This window comes from Natrix helvetica (assembly GCF_964273705.1).
Source record: "Natrix helvetica genome assembly, chromosome: 4".
Classification (NCBI taxonomy): domain Eukaryota; kingdom Metazoa; phylum Chordata; class Lepidosauria; order Squamata; family Natricidae; genus Natrix; species Natrix helvetica.
This window is the reverse complement of record NC_138550.1, coordinates 3,589,309-3,603,311: the sequence shown is the minus strand read 5'-3', so window position 1 is coordinate 3,603,311 and position 14,003 is coordinate 3,589,309. Positions and strand designations below refer to the sequence as shown.

Sequence of the window (14,003 nt, the reverse complement as noted above, 5' to 3'; positions counted from 1 at the left end):
GGCATTCACAACTTCTGGAGGCAAATTCTGTCCCACTGATTAATTGTTCTCACTGCCAGGAAGTTTCTCCTCAGTTCTAAATTGCTTCTCTCCTTGATTAGTTTCCACCCATTGCTTGGATGCTTTAGAAGTGGATTGTTAGAATAAGCAGTCCTCGACTTACGACTCTTCCTTTACTGACCATTCTGAGTTACAATTGCACTGAAAAAAAGAGGTTGATGATCATTTTTCACACTTAACGACTCTGGCAGCATCCCCACAGTTGCAGGATCAAAATTCAGACCCTTGGCAATTGACTCATAGTTATAACGGTCGCAATGTCCCGGTGTGTGTGTGTGTGTGTGTGTGTGTGTGTGACGTGATCCCCTTTTGCGACCTTCTGACGAGCGAAGTCAATGGGGGAAGCCGGATTCACTTAACAACCGTGCGACCAATTTAACGACTGCGGTGATTCGCTTACCAACGGCGGCAAGAAAAGTCATAAATTGGGGGCCAAGCCCCCTGAACAACCGTCTGGCTTAGCAACAGAAATCTTGGGCTCAACTGTGGTCGTAAGTCGAGGACTTGTGTATTTTGAGATGCTGGTATGAATTGCCTAAATGGGGAGAGAGGTTATTATCTTGTTATTATCCCTGGACTTGAAAGGAAATTGGAGACCATCTTTTGTTGTAAATTGGATGCACTTTGTGGGTCACTTTTAATTTGTTTTTCTCTTTCATTTCGGTTTGAATTTTTATCTTTGCTTTTGAAATTGAAGGAAGATATTAAAGGGGGGAGGGGAAAATAGGTTGGAATTCACACACTTGGTCCGTGGACGTATCTGAATTCTCCATACAGCCCCAAATAACACAAAAGTGTGAACCAATTTTCTCAGCTGAACGAGCACTTTAAAAAGCCCACATGCCTTCAAAGTTGCCGAAATTGAGAAATGCTGCTTTAATGCACAGGTAGTCCTCGACTTACGACCACAACGGAGCACTACATTTCCATTGCTAAGCAAGACCCTTGTTGAGTGAGTTTTGCCCCAGGGGATGACCTTTCTGACCACCGTTGCTAAGTGAATCACTGCAGTTGTTAAGTGAGCAACATCATTGTTAACGTGACTCTGGCTTCCCCGTGGACTTTGCTTGTCAGAAGGTCGCAAAAGGGAACCCGCTGCGACCGTCGTAAATGTGAGTCAGTTGCCAAGCGCCTGAATTTGGATGACGTGACCGTGGAGATGCTGTAAGTCAGAGGACTGGTTGCAAGTCACTTTTTTTCCAGTGCCGTTGTCATTTCAAACGGTCACTAAATGAGCAGTTGCAAATCGAGAGCTACTTGTGATCAAAATTATCATAAGTAGCCAAATTCCAGAGCTTCCACATTTCCTTAAATATCAGGGAAGGTTGACTTGATATGCCACCAACCTGACCACTGATTAGCTGGACTGGCGACATCCGTTGTGTCCAAGGCAATTCAGAATGAGTTGTTGTGCTGCTACAGTTGTGTTGTAATCCTCCATTCGACGCCGTTCCTTAGATCTCCAGAGAACTTCCTAATGAATGAAAATTTGGAAAGTAGCACACCGAGGAATTGCCGTCTTTCCATGATCACATTCGCCGAGGGCGGCCTCACATGCCCTCCATTCATTAGATCCCTAACCAGAGTTGTTAACAGAGTTGGGAGGGACTTTGTAGGTCATCTAGTCCAACCCCCAGCCTAAGCAGGAGACCCTACACCATTTTTGACAGATGGCAGTCCAGTCTCTTCTTGAAAGCCTCCAGGGATGAAGCTCCCACAACTTCCGAATGCAACTTCTGTTCCATGGGTTGAATGTTCTCACTGTCAGGAAATTCCTCCTTATTTCCAGGTTGAATCTCTCCTTGGTCAGTTTCCATCCATTGTTCCTTGTTCTGCGCTCAGGTGCTTTGGAGAATAGCTTGATCCCCTCCTCTCTGTGGCAGGCCCTCAAATATTGGAAGATGCTCTCCTGTCTCCCCTGGTCCTTCTCTTCACTAGACCAGCCATGTCCAGTTCCTGCAACCGTTCTTCATATTACAGATTACAGATTAACAGGAAGGGACCTTGTAGGTCATCTAGTCCAACCGCCCGCCCAAGCAGGAGACCCTACACCATTTCTGACAGATGGCAGTCCAGTCTCTTCTTGAAAGCCTCCAGGGATGAAGCTCCCACAACTTCTGAAGGCAACTTCTGTTCCACGGGTTAATAGTTCTCGCAGTCAGGAAATTCCTCCTTATTTCCAGGTAGAATCTCTCCTTGGTCAGTTTCCATTCATTATTCCTTGTCTGGCCTTGGAAAATAGCTTGACCCCCTTCCTCCTCTCTGTGGCAGCCCTTCCTCAAATATTGGAAGATGCTCTCCTGTCTCCCCTGGTCCTTCTCTTCCCTAGACCAGCCGTGCCCAGTTCCTGCAACCGTTCATCGTATGTTTTAGCCTCCAGTCAGAGAACCCAGTTCTCCTAAGGCAGCGATGGCAAACCGTTTTTGGCTCACGTGCCATAAGCGGGGGGAGCGCAGGGGAGGTCGTCTGCAGACATGCCGCACCCATAATGCAATGCGCAACACCCTCAGCACGCATGACAGGTACGAACCCCTCCCCCCCATTTTTTGCATGCTTTTTTCGCCCAACCCAGGGTCCAGAGGCTTCATTGAGCCTCCCCCACCCCTCCGGAGGCCCTCCAGAGGCTTCAGGAGCTTCCCTGAAGCCTCCAGAGTGCAAAAGACCGGACTTCCTGGGAAACCGGAAGTTCTGGAACAGACTTCTGGTTTGCTCATAGGGCTGGTTTAAGCCCTCCAGAGGCTTCAGGGAAGGCCAGAGGGCTTAAACCGGCCCTACGAGCAAATCGGAAGTGGCTTCTATCTATCGTGGTTGTAGGCTGCCACAGAGAGGAGGGGGTCAAACTATTCTCCAAAGCACCTGAAGGCCAGACAAGGAACAATGGATAGAAACTGATCAAGGAGAGATTCTTCCTTCTCTCCTTCCTTTCTTCCTTCTCTCCTTCCTTCCTTCCAATATCTCAGGGACTGCCCCAAAGAAGAGAGAGTCAAACTATTCTTCAAAGCCCCCGAAGGCAGGACAAGAAGCAATGGGCGGAAACTAATCAAGGAGAGGAGCAACCTGGAGCTAAGGAGAAATTTCCTGACAGTGAAAACAATTAACCAGTGGACCAACTTGCCACCAGAAGCTGTGGTTGCTCCAACACTGGAAGTTTTTAAGATGACCATTTGTCTGGAATGGTATAGGGTCTCCTGCTGGAGCAGGGGGTTGGACTAGAAGACCTCCAAGGTCCCTTCCAACTCTGCTATTCTGTTAAGTGTGCCATTGCTCAGGGAACGGTTGTTAAGCCAGGTTGTTAAGGCAGCCGATATCAAGAGACTTAGCTTGCACCATCGATGATCGTGTCCCTCCCTGAAAAATGAGACACCCAGAGGAAATCCCCTCAGGCTCCCTACTTCCCCAAGCCAGGTTGCTTAGCATCACCGGGGTACCAGCCAGCGAGCGAAGAAGACACAGGAAGACGTTTCCTTTTGCCTGCCTCAGACGCCTCCGCCGCTCGTCCATCCGTGCCGAATCTCCCCCGAAGAACGAAGCACGATGAGTTCCGAGGCAGACGAGTTGGAGCTGCCTTTGGTCCAAGATGTCCAGCTGACCGAGGTGATGAGGATCCGAAGGAAGACCCTCCAGCAGAAGAACGAGAAACCTCAAGACGGCGAGAAGCTCCTTCAAGCCAACGAGTTCGTCTTCCGACTGGACTTCTCCCGTCAGCGCGACCTCCGTTTCCTGAGCTGGAAAGTCATCTTGGACCAGCCTGGCAAGGCCACCATTATCGGGACCTCTCAGCACTGGACGCCGGACTTGACCAACCTCATGAGGAGGCAGCTCTTGGATCCGGCGGCAGTGTTTTGGAAGAAGCCGGACGCGCCCGAGGTGGTGGACTGCAACGAAGCGGATGCCCTGGAGTTCGGAGAAAGGTTGGTGGAGCTGGCCAAGATCCGGAAAGTGATGTATTTCTTGGTGGCCTTCACCGACGGCCTCGAGCCATCTCACCTGAAATGCTCCGTGATATTCAACATCTGAATTCTTCTTCCATCCCAGCTCTCCTCGACGGCTTTTTCGTCCTCTGAAATAGTCTTCTGTTTTGTTTCGGGCTCTGCAACCTCCCACCTGTGACTTCGTTTTCAACCAGATGCCGCTTCGAAACGCAGAATTGACGTCGAACTTCAGCCTGACCTTCGATCGGCTCTAAGTTGGACTTCAGAAAGAGCACCTCCCTGGCTAGGCTGGGAAATCTGCTGTTTGAAACCCGGAAGGTTTTCTCCGGAAGTTTTTATTTTTATTTTTAAATTCGATGTATATTCGTCTCACTGTCGCCTCCTCGCCAAACGTAAACTCAACTGGCTTGTGCAGAAGGCGTCTCTGAAATGGGGAGCGTTTCCCCAACACACTCAAGACCCCCAGAAAAGGGGATTAAGACCCATGGACTGTGTCAGAAGCCTACCTAGCAGGGCTGGGTGTGAAAAAAAAAACCCAGGCTTATCTTGATATTCCTTTGGTCCGATTTATTGCAGTAATTTGCACGCTTCTCAAAAGGGGCAGCAAATCCAGGCATCTGATCATTTTAAACTTTTTTTTTCTTCCAAAGTAAGCCCTAATTTTCACGGAGGCTGAGAAAATCGTCGCTTTTTCTTCATCGAAAGTTCTCCTAACTTATTTTATGTTCTCCAGTGCTACCAACCCACCGTCCATTAGAGCACAAGCATGGAAGTATTTAAACAGGTGCTCCCCTTTTTTTCCACGCTTTTGCAAAATTGGCACCATTTTGTTCAAAACTGGGACCGGACGACCGGAGGGTCCGTAACTAAAGTTGGATCCAAACTTCAGGAACTCGAGATCATGTCCGTCCCCTTGCTTGCTTTTCCAGGAAAATAAAAAGATGGGCCACTTCCCAAAACGAGTGCCTTGCTGCACCGTGAATTTAATTCCTTTAAATAAAAAAGCAGTGGGGTTTTTCCCCCCCCCCTTTGTGCAAATCTGAGCTTTGAAAGAAGCTTTTAAAACTTTTTCTGCTTGGTTGAACCGGAGGTAGGATGAAAAAGCTCAACCCAATCTTTTATTTGCTCAATTGGAGAAATCTTTTTTGCTCGGAGGCACCCAAAATTGGCTGGTTTGCTTGAGCCACTTCGAATCCAGAATAAAGAATAAACATAGTTGGAAGGGACCTGGGAATTCTTCTAGTTCTAGGAATCGTGTGAAGTATTAGTAGCGCTTTATAAAACCTTAGTAAGACACCACCCCTCCCCCCCCCGGACCTACTGGATCCAGTTTTCGTCACCACGTTACAAAACAGATGTTGAGACTTTGATAAAAGTACAAAGAAGAGCAAGGAAGAGGATTAGGGGAATGGAGGCTAAAGCATATGAAGAACGGTTGCAGGAACTGGGTATGTCTAGTTTAATGAAATTAGGGGTGACACGAGAGCAGTATTCCAGTATTCGAGGGGCTACCACAAAGAAGAGGGGGTCAACTTATTTTTCAGAGCACCGGAAAGCAGGACAAGAAACAAAGGATGGAAACTAATCAAGGAGAGAAGCAACCGGGAAACCAATTAACCAGTGGAACAGCTTGCCACCAGAAGTTGTGGCTGCTCCATCACTGGAGGTAGATAAGAAGAGATTGGACAGCCATTTGTCTGTGATGGCATTGGGTCTCCTGCTTGAGCAGGGGGTTGGACTAGAAGACCTCCAAGGTCCCTTCCAGCTCTATTCTGATTGATTGATTGATTGATTGATTGATAGTTCAACCCCGTATGTTCTTCTTCTTTTTTCTTTTGCCCCTCTGAATTTGGCCAAGGACTTTTGATGGCTCTTCCTTTCCACCCAAATTTTAGGAAGCCCTTCCAGGAGGGGAGGATCACAAAGCGGAATCGAATGCCGGAATCCATTGGAGTTTGCTTTCTGGGACTTGGAAAGGTTTTCTCCCTATGAGCAAGTTCTCAAGTCTTAGCACTGATGATGTTACCTCCTTGGGTCATGAGACGTCTGCAAGAAAGCCACCAGGATGAGACCACCGAGGACTCCAAGTTCTCTTTGTCAGCAGAGTGTTAACAAAACCGAAAGGGGTGGGTGGGTGTTGTGTTCTCCTTGTGTGCTAAGAGTGTGGCTGCGGGAATAAGCCTTGCGATGTCCGAATCGCAGTGGGGAAGAGAGTACTAGCTCTGTGTGGGTTGGATCCTTAGCAGCTTAAGAGGACATTGAATGGAAAGGAGAGAAGAGAGAGAGAGAGAGAAAAGAAAAGAGAGGGAGGGAGAGAGAGAGAAAAGATAATTTGGGTGTGTAGTTGTGTGTCTAGGGAGTGGTGCGATGTCCTAGAGCAGGGGTGTCCAAACTTGAGAACTTTAAGACTTGTGGACTTCAACTCCCAGAATTCCCCAGCCAGCCATGCTGGCTGGGGAATTCTGGGAATTGAAGTCCACAAGTCTTAAAGTTCTCAAGTTTGGACACCCCTGTCCTAGAGGTAGAGCTCTCGCCTCACAATCAGGAGGCTGTGAGTTCAATCCTAGGTAGAGGCAGATATTTCTCTCTGTGGGCACAATGAGAATGTATCTGCTGGGAAAAAAACTCCGCATCGGCGACAGGGAAGGGCATCCGGCCAGTAAACACTGAGCTCCATTCAGTTGCCCAGACTCCACTCTGCAAGGGATTATGGGTCGTTAAAAGAAGACAGTGTGTGTCTAAGGGTATAGGGTTGTTTGAAACATTCATCCCTTCCAGAAAATAGCTGGGTTGTTATCTTGGAGTCGATGGAGTCCAATATACGGGTGAATTGCTGAGAGCCAGAAGCTGTTGGTGGTTATTCCTTTGCGTGTGGCCCTCTACTTAAAATTCCAGGTAGTCCTCGACTTACGACCACAAGCAAGATGGTTGTTAATTGAGTCAGGCCTGATTTTACACTGTATGTTGCCATGGTCATTTGCCTTCCCTTCCCCTGCCGTCTATTTTTTTCTTCCTTTCTTCCTCCTTTCCTTCCTTTCTTCCCTCCCTCTCTTCGATCCCTTGCCCTATATCTTTCTTTCCTCCCTCCCTTCCTTTGATCCCCCTTCCCCTGCCCTATCTTTCCTTCCCTCCCTCCGATCTCCTGCCCTATAGCTTTCTTTTCTTCTTTCCTTCCTTCCTCCTTCCCTCCCTTCCTTCAATCCCCCTTCGCCTGCTCTATCTTTCCTTCCTTCCCTCCCTCACACCCTCCCTTCCTTCAATCCCCCTTCCCCTGCCCTATCTTTCCTTCCTTCCTTCCCTCCCTCCGATTTCCTGCCCTATAGCTTTCTTTTCTTCTTTTCTTCTTTCCTTCTTCCCTTTGATCCCCTGCCCCATATCTTTCTTTCCTTCCTCCCTCCCTTCCTTCAATCCTCCTTCCCCTGCCCTATCTTTCATTCCTTCCCTCCCTCCGATCTCCTGCCCTATAGCTTTCTTTTCTTCTTTCCTTCCTTCCTTCCTCTTTCCATTCCTTCCTCCCTCCCTCCCTCCCTCCCTCCCTCCCTCCCTCCCTCCCTCCCTCCCTCCCTCCCTCTCTCTCTCTCTCTCTCTCTCTCTCTCTCTCTCTCTCTCTCTCTGTCATGGTACTAAGACCTGAGATGCTCCCATCCATGCTATTCCAAAAAATGAACTTTTTCAAGATACGAAGCAATGTCTCCCTTAGGAGAAAAGTCCAGCTTGAAAGCGTGGGACATGTCAATGTTGGAGTGGCAAGGAAAGCTTTTTGTTTTTAAATGCAAACTACTCTGGCTTTTTTAGGAAAGGTTTGGGAAAACAGTATTAATTGCTGCTTGCAGTGTTTCTCGCCCGTGGCAACTGGAAGACGCATGGGGGAATTCTGGGGGTTGAAGCCCACCCCTCTTAAAAGTGGCCTAGATTGAGAAACACGGATTTAGATGCTTTGAAGAAGCAATAAATAACTTGGTTTCAATTCCTAGACTTCGTAGAACTGGGCAGAAGAACCACTTGAGCGAGTCCAGTTTGACCAGTTTAGGGGTTAAAATCAAAGCTTTCCCAGCAGATGACGGATTTCCTCTTAATTGATAACTGAAATGATCCCCACATTCCTAGACCTTTTTATTTAAAAGAAAATTGGTTAGAGAAATTATAAGTGAGTTTCTCTCTACATTTTTACACCAGTTGTGGTAAGCTTTCTTAGTTTGCTCTATCCAATATTCTCTGCGTTTCTGTCTTTCTTCCATGTGGCCAGAGGGGAAAAATAATGCCTTCTCTAGCAAGATTAACACATACAGTATAGGTAGTCCTCGACTTCCGACCAGAATTGAGCCCAACATTTCTGTTGTTAAGTGAAGACATTAGTTAAGTGAATTTTGCCTCATTTTACAATCTTTCCTGCCACAGTTGTTAAGTGAGTCACATTTGTTAAGTGAATCTGGCTTCACTTCAACAACGTTTCTGTTGTTAAATGAAACATTTGTTAAGTGAATTTTCTCCCATTTTGACTTTTCTTGCCACGGTTGTTAAGTGAATCACTGAAGTTCTTAAGTTTGTCACGTGGTTGTTAAGTAAATCACTGAAGTTCTTAACTTTGTCACATGGTTGTTGAGTGAATCACTGAAGTTCTTAAGTTTCTCACACGGTTGTTTAGCAAATCACTGAAGTTCTTAATTTTGTCACACGGTTGTTGAGTGAATCACTGACATTCTTAAGTTTGTCATACGGTTGTTAAGCGAATCACTGACATTTTTAAATTTGTCACATGGTTGTTGAGTGAATCACTGATGTTCTTAATTTTGTCATACGGTTGTTGAGTGAATCACTGACATTTTTAAGTTTGTCATATGGTTGTTAAGCGAATCACTGACGTTTTTAAATTTGTCACATGGTTGTTGAGTGAATCACTGATGTTCTTAAGTTTGTCACACGGTTGTTCAGCGAATCTGGCTTTCCCCATTGACTTTGCTTGTCAAAAGGTTGCAAAAGAGGAATCACGTGACCCTGGGACACTGCGACCATCATAAATATGAATCAGTTCCCAAGTGTCTGAATTTTGATCACGTGATCGTGGGGATGGTACAACGGTCATTAGTGTGAAAAACGGTCATAAGTCACTTTTTTCAACCCCGTTGTAACTTTGAATGGTCACGAAATGAACTGTTGTAAGTTGAGGACTATGTATATATGATAGATGATAGATGATAGATAGATAGATAGATAGATAGATAGATAGATAGATAGATAGATAGATAGATAGATAGATAGATGATAGATAGATGATAGATAGATAGATAGATAGATAGATAGATAGATAGATAGATAGATAGATAGATAGATAGATGTGTTGTATTTGTGCTGATAAATAAATAAAGGGAGACTAGTATAGATCTATTTCAAGCTATTTAGCTCTCATAGCTGATGAGAGCTAAATAGCTTGAAGTAGATCTATACTAGTCTTCCTTTATTTATTTATCAGCACAAATACAACACAAATATAAAAAGGCAACATTAAAAATGGTTTTCTGCCTGGATGGTCTCCTGCAGTGAGCCGATAGACAGAAAGGGGGAGTAGTGAGTTCCCTCCCATATTTGGGCATACCAGGGGTTGTAACACAAATACACACACACATATATATATATATATATAGATATGACAAAATATCAAATTAGCCATAACAATGATGTATTCTTGTACAATATTATAGAATCTATACTATACCAAAGGGAAGCATTGTGTCATATTTTGATTGGCAGGAAAAAAATAGCCTTTTTAATCATTGATATATTACAGGTAGTCCTCGACGTACGACCACAACTGAAAACCAACTTTTCTCTTGCTAAGCCAAACAGTGGTGAAGTGAATTTTGCCCCATTTTTACAACCTTTCTTGCCACAGTTGTTAAGTGAGTCACAGGGTTGCTAAGTGAAACTAACTTCCCTATTTGACTTTGCTTGTCAAAAGGTTGCAAAACAGGACCCTGGGACCCTGCAACTGTCGTAAATATGAGTCAGTAAATATGCCAAGTGTCTGAATTACGATCACACAATGCGGGGAATTTTCAAGTCACTTTTTTCAGTGTCGTCGTAACTTTGAACGGTTATAAGTCGAGGACTACCTTTAAAGATTTCTTCATTCCTCACCTTAAGGTCTGAACTGAGATTTCCTCGGTTACAATCTTAAAATTCTCTTCCTGGGTCATAACAAAGTCACATTCTTCTCTTTAATATGAAAGGTTATTTTCTTCTGGACTGTAAAAATAGATAATGACTACTTCTACTCTTCAAGTGTACTTTCCATTACACAAAAACCACTATTAATAAAAACAGGAAAAAAACATACATATTTCTGATTTGTATTGCTGTGTTCGAATCACGGTGTGTTGTGGCCTGCTGGCTGCCGGACCCTCCAGCAGCTGAATCGGAGGAGGAGGTGGCAGTGTGGGCATCAAGGCAGCCTGAGAGCTCCGAGGGGGAAGAGGGAATGGAGCTGGCAGAGAGAGAGAGAGACAGAGGTGGAGCATGGGCTGTCCGTCACCCCTCAGATGGAGAGCCAACAGCCCCCAGGTCTGGAGGTGGCTGATGAGGAAGAGGAGGAACAGTTGGGTCTAGTGCCATGATGGCGAACCTATGGCACATGTGCCACAGGTGGCACGCGGAGCCGTGTGTTAGGGCACGCGAGGCGCCAACTGACTCCGGCCTTCTTGTGAGGCCGTTTTTCGCCCTCCGGAGGCTTCCTTGAAAAACTGGCCCTACAAACAAAGTTTGCTCGTATGGCCGGTTTCTGCCCTCCGGAGCATCAGGGAAGCCTCCTGAAGGCTCCTGAAGGCTCCGGAGGTCCAAAATCAGCCCTACAGACAAATCAGAAGTCACCATTCCCAAACTTCCGGGTTCCCCGTAGGTCCGTTTTTTGCCCTCTGAAGCCTTCAGGGAAGCTGCGGAGGCCTCCGGAGGGCATCGGGGGGGGGAGGCTGTTTTTGCCCTCCCCAGGCTCCTAGAAAGCCTCTGGAGCCTGGGGAGAGTGAAAAAACAGTGCCAAAAGCGGGGTGGTCACTGGTCACGTGCGCATGTGTGCGGGGGGGAAGTGGTCGTGTGCCTAGCATTATGGGTATGGCACAGCCATGCACAACCCCCCTGCGCTCCCCCCGCTTTTGGCACAGGAGCCATCACTGGTCTAGTGCCTGACGCATCGATGTGCAGAAGGCAGAGGAGAGGAGTGGAGTGGAAATATATGGGCCAGTCCTTGGGACAGAAGAGCCAGCACTGCTAGCGAAGTCCCACCCTAGCTCTGGGGATAAAAGGCAGGGGGCAGAGATGAATAGAGATGTGCGAATATAGTTTATCTATGGATGCAAAATATATTAGCAATAGCCCTTAGATTTATATACCACTTCAAGAGCTTTTCTAGCCCTTTCTAACTGGTTTACAGAGTCAGCCTCTTGCCCCAACAATCTGGGTCCTTATTTGATCCACCTCCGAAGGATGGAAGGCTGAGTCAACCTGGAGCCTGGTGAGATTCGAACTGCCAAATTGCAGGCAGCCGGCAGTCAACAGAAGTAGCCTGCAGTACTGCACTCTAACCACTGAACCACCTTGGTTATTCTAGATAGATAAACAGAGAGAGAGAGAGAGGATAGATAGATAGATGGATGGATGGATGGATGGATGGATGGATGGATGGATGGATGGATGGATGGATAGATAGATAGATAGATGATAGATCGATAGATGATAGATAGATAGATAGATAGATGATAGATAGATAGATAGATAGATAGATAGATAGATAGATAGATAGATAGATAGATAGATAGATAGATGATAGATAGATAGATAGAAAGAGAATAAGGGTGAAAGAATGAGAGAGAGAATGAGAAAGAGAAAAAATGAGAGAAAGAGAGAGAGAATGATTAATATATTAAAATACGCCTAAACTTATCCTTAAAGTGAAGTGGTAACTCAGTTGCTAAGACACTGAGCTTGTCGATTTGAAAGTTCTGCGGTTCAAATCCCCAGCACCATGTAATGGAGTGAGCTCCCATTCCTTGTCCCAGCTTCTGCCATTCGAAAGCACGTAAAAACCGCAAGTAGAAAAATAGGAACAGTGGTGGAAGGGAACAGTGTTCCGTGAGCCTTTGGCGTTTAGTCATGCTGACGGAGACGTCTTCGAACAGCGCTGGCTTTTTGGCTTTGAAACGGAGATGAGCACCGCCCCCTAGAGTCAGGAACGACTAGCACATATGTGTGAGGGGAACGTTTACCTTTAACCTTATCAAGTAAACGTGGCAAAGGTCTATCATGGATGTGAAAATTCTGCCATGTATCAGATTTCTTTTTTAAAAACACTCTGTTTTTATTTACATTTTTAATCTCTCTCTCCCCCCCCACCTGGAAAGGAGCAGGCAAAAATTAGCGCATGGATTTCTAAATGGACACGCATCATTCTAAGTGGGCTTTTTTTTCTGCTTCTATCAAAAGGGCAAATCGTATCGAGTTTTTTTTCTTAATGGAAGAAAAATTCTTTTAAAATTTATTCCCCATTTGCCCCTACTTATTGCGACCGCTCTTAAGTGAAAAGAGATTAGCCTGAATATTAATATTGCTATTTTTTTTAATGGATCGCTCTGTTCCACTGAGTGGTTTCAATCTTTCTTTCTTTCTCTCCCTCCCTCCCTCCCTCCTTTCTTTCTTTCTTTTTTTATTTCTTTCTTTATTCATTTATTTATTTATTTCGGTGGTGTCAGTGGCTAATGGATATTTAAAGAGGGATTTTTGAACAGTTTCTCCTATTTTTTTCCCCCAGCCACGAAAAAGGATTAATATTTGTGCATTTCCCTTCATTCAACTTGAAAATAAAATTCGGAGGGGTGTGGTTGTGTTATATATGATCTGGATTCTAAGGGTCTGTAACCGGATTCATACAGCACATTAATTAATTACAACGTAGTCCGTGACTTATGACCGTGATTGAGATCAACATGTCTGTCACTAAGCGAGGCAGTCATTAAGTGAGTTTTGTGCCCCATTTTACGACCTTTCTTGCTGCCACAGTTGTTAAGTGAATCACTGCAGCTGCTAAATTAATAAGCTTTCCCCAATGGCTTGTCAGAAGGTGGCAGTGGGGGATCGCCTGACCCTGGGATGCTGTGACCGTCACAAATATGAGTCAGTTGTCGAGTGTCTGAATTTTGATCATGTGACCACAGGGATGCTGCAACGGTCGTAAGTGTAGAAAACGATCCTGGGGCACTTGTAACTTTGGACGGTCACTAAATGAACTGTTGTAAGTCGAATACTGTATTTTTTGAAAATTTACTTGTACATTTTTCTTTAACATGAGTGCTTAATAAACAGTGTATTTTCTGGCTTAATTTACTTATACATAATGATGGTAATAATAATATTATTTACTTGTATATAGTGGTATTCTTCCAACTTCTAATTTCTACCTTTATTATAGAACCATTGGTAAAACAAATCCCGTGTTAAAAATATTCTGTATCTTCTTTGTCCTTTATCTTTCATGTTGACCTATCCATTTCCACACAATCTAATATTTTTTTAAATTATATTTTCATCTGTGGGAATTTCCTCATTTTACAGTGTTGTGCAAATGCAATTCTCACTGTTGTGAAAGCATGTAATCCTCCTCCTCCACCTCCTCCACCTCCTCCTCCACCACCACCTCCACCACCTCGTCCTCCTCGTCCTCCTCGTCCTCCTCCTCCTCGTCCTCCTCGTCCTCGTCCTCCTCCTCCTCCTCCTCCTCCTCCTCCTCCTCCTCGTCCTCCTCGTCCTCGTCCTCCTCGTCCTCCTCGTCCTCGTCCTCGTCCTCCTCCTCCTCCTCCTCCTCCTCCTCCTCCTCCTCCTCCTCCTCCTCCTCCTCCTCCTCCTCCTCCTCCTCCTCTTATTCTTCTCTTCTATGTATATAAAAATGGCTGTGTGTTGTTCCAGCATAACTCTGGAACGCCTCGAGTAATTTCAACCAAACGTGGTAAACAGATGATTTACTCTCTGGAA

At 45.5% G+C, this 14,003-nt stretch overlaps 2 protein-coding genes across 3 annotated transcripts in view; both read left to right on the top strand.

Moving 5' to 3' along the window:
* Positions 1-14,003, top strand: part of CAPN5 (calpain 5) — a 75,298-nt gene that overhangs the window by 45,066 nt on the left and 16,229 nt on the right. The window lies entirely within an intron of this gene.
* OMP (olfactory marker protein) lies at positions 3,595-4,077 on the top strand (the record flags this gene model as incomplete). The annotated part of the gene is made up of 1 exon (XM_081952294.1): positions 3,595-4,077. One exon carries the CDS (start codon positions 3,595-3,597, stop codon positions 4,075-4,077), a length of 483 nt encoding a protein of 160 aa, XP_081808420.1.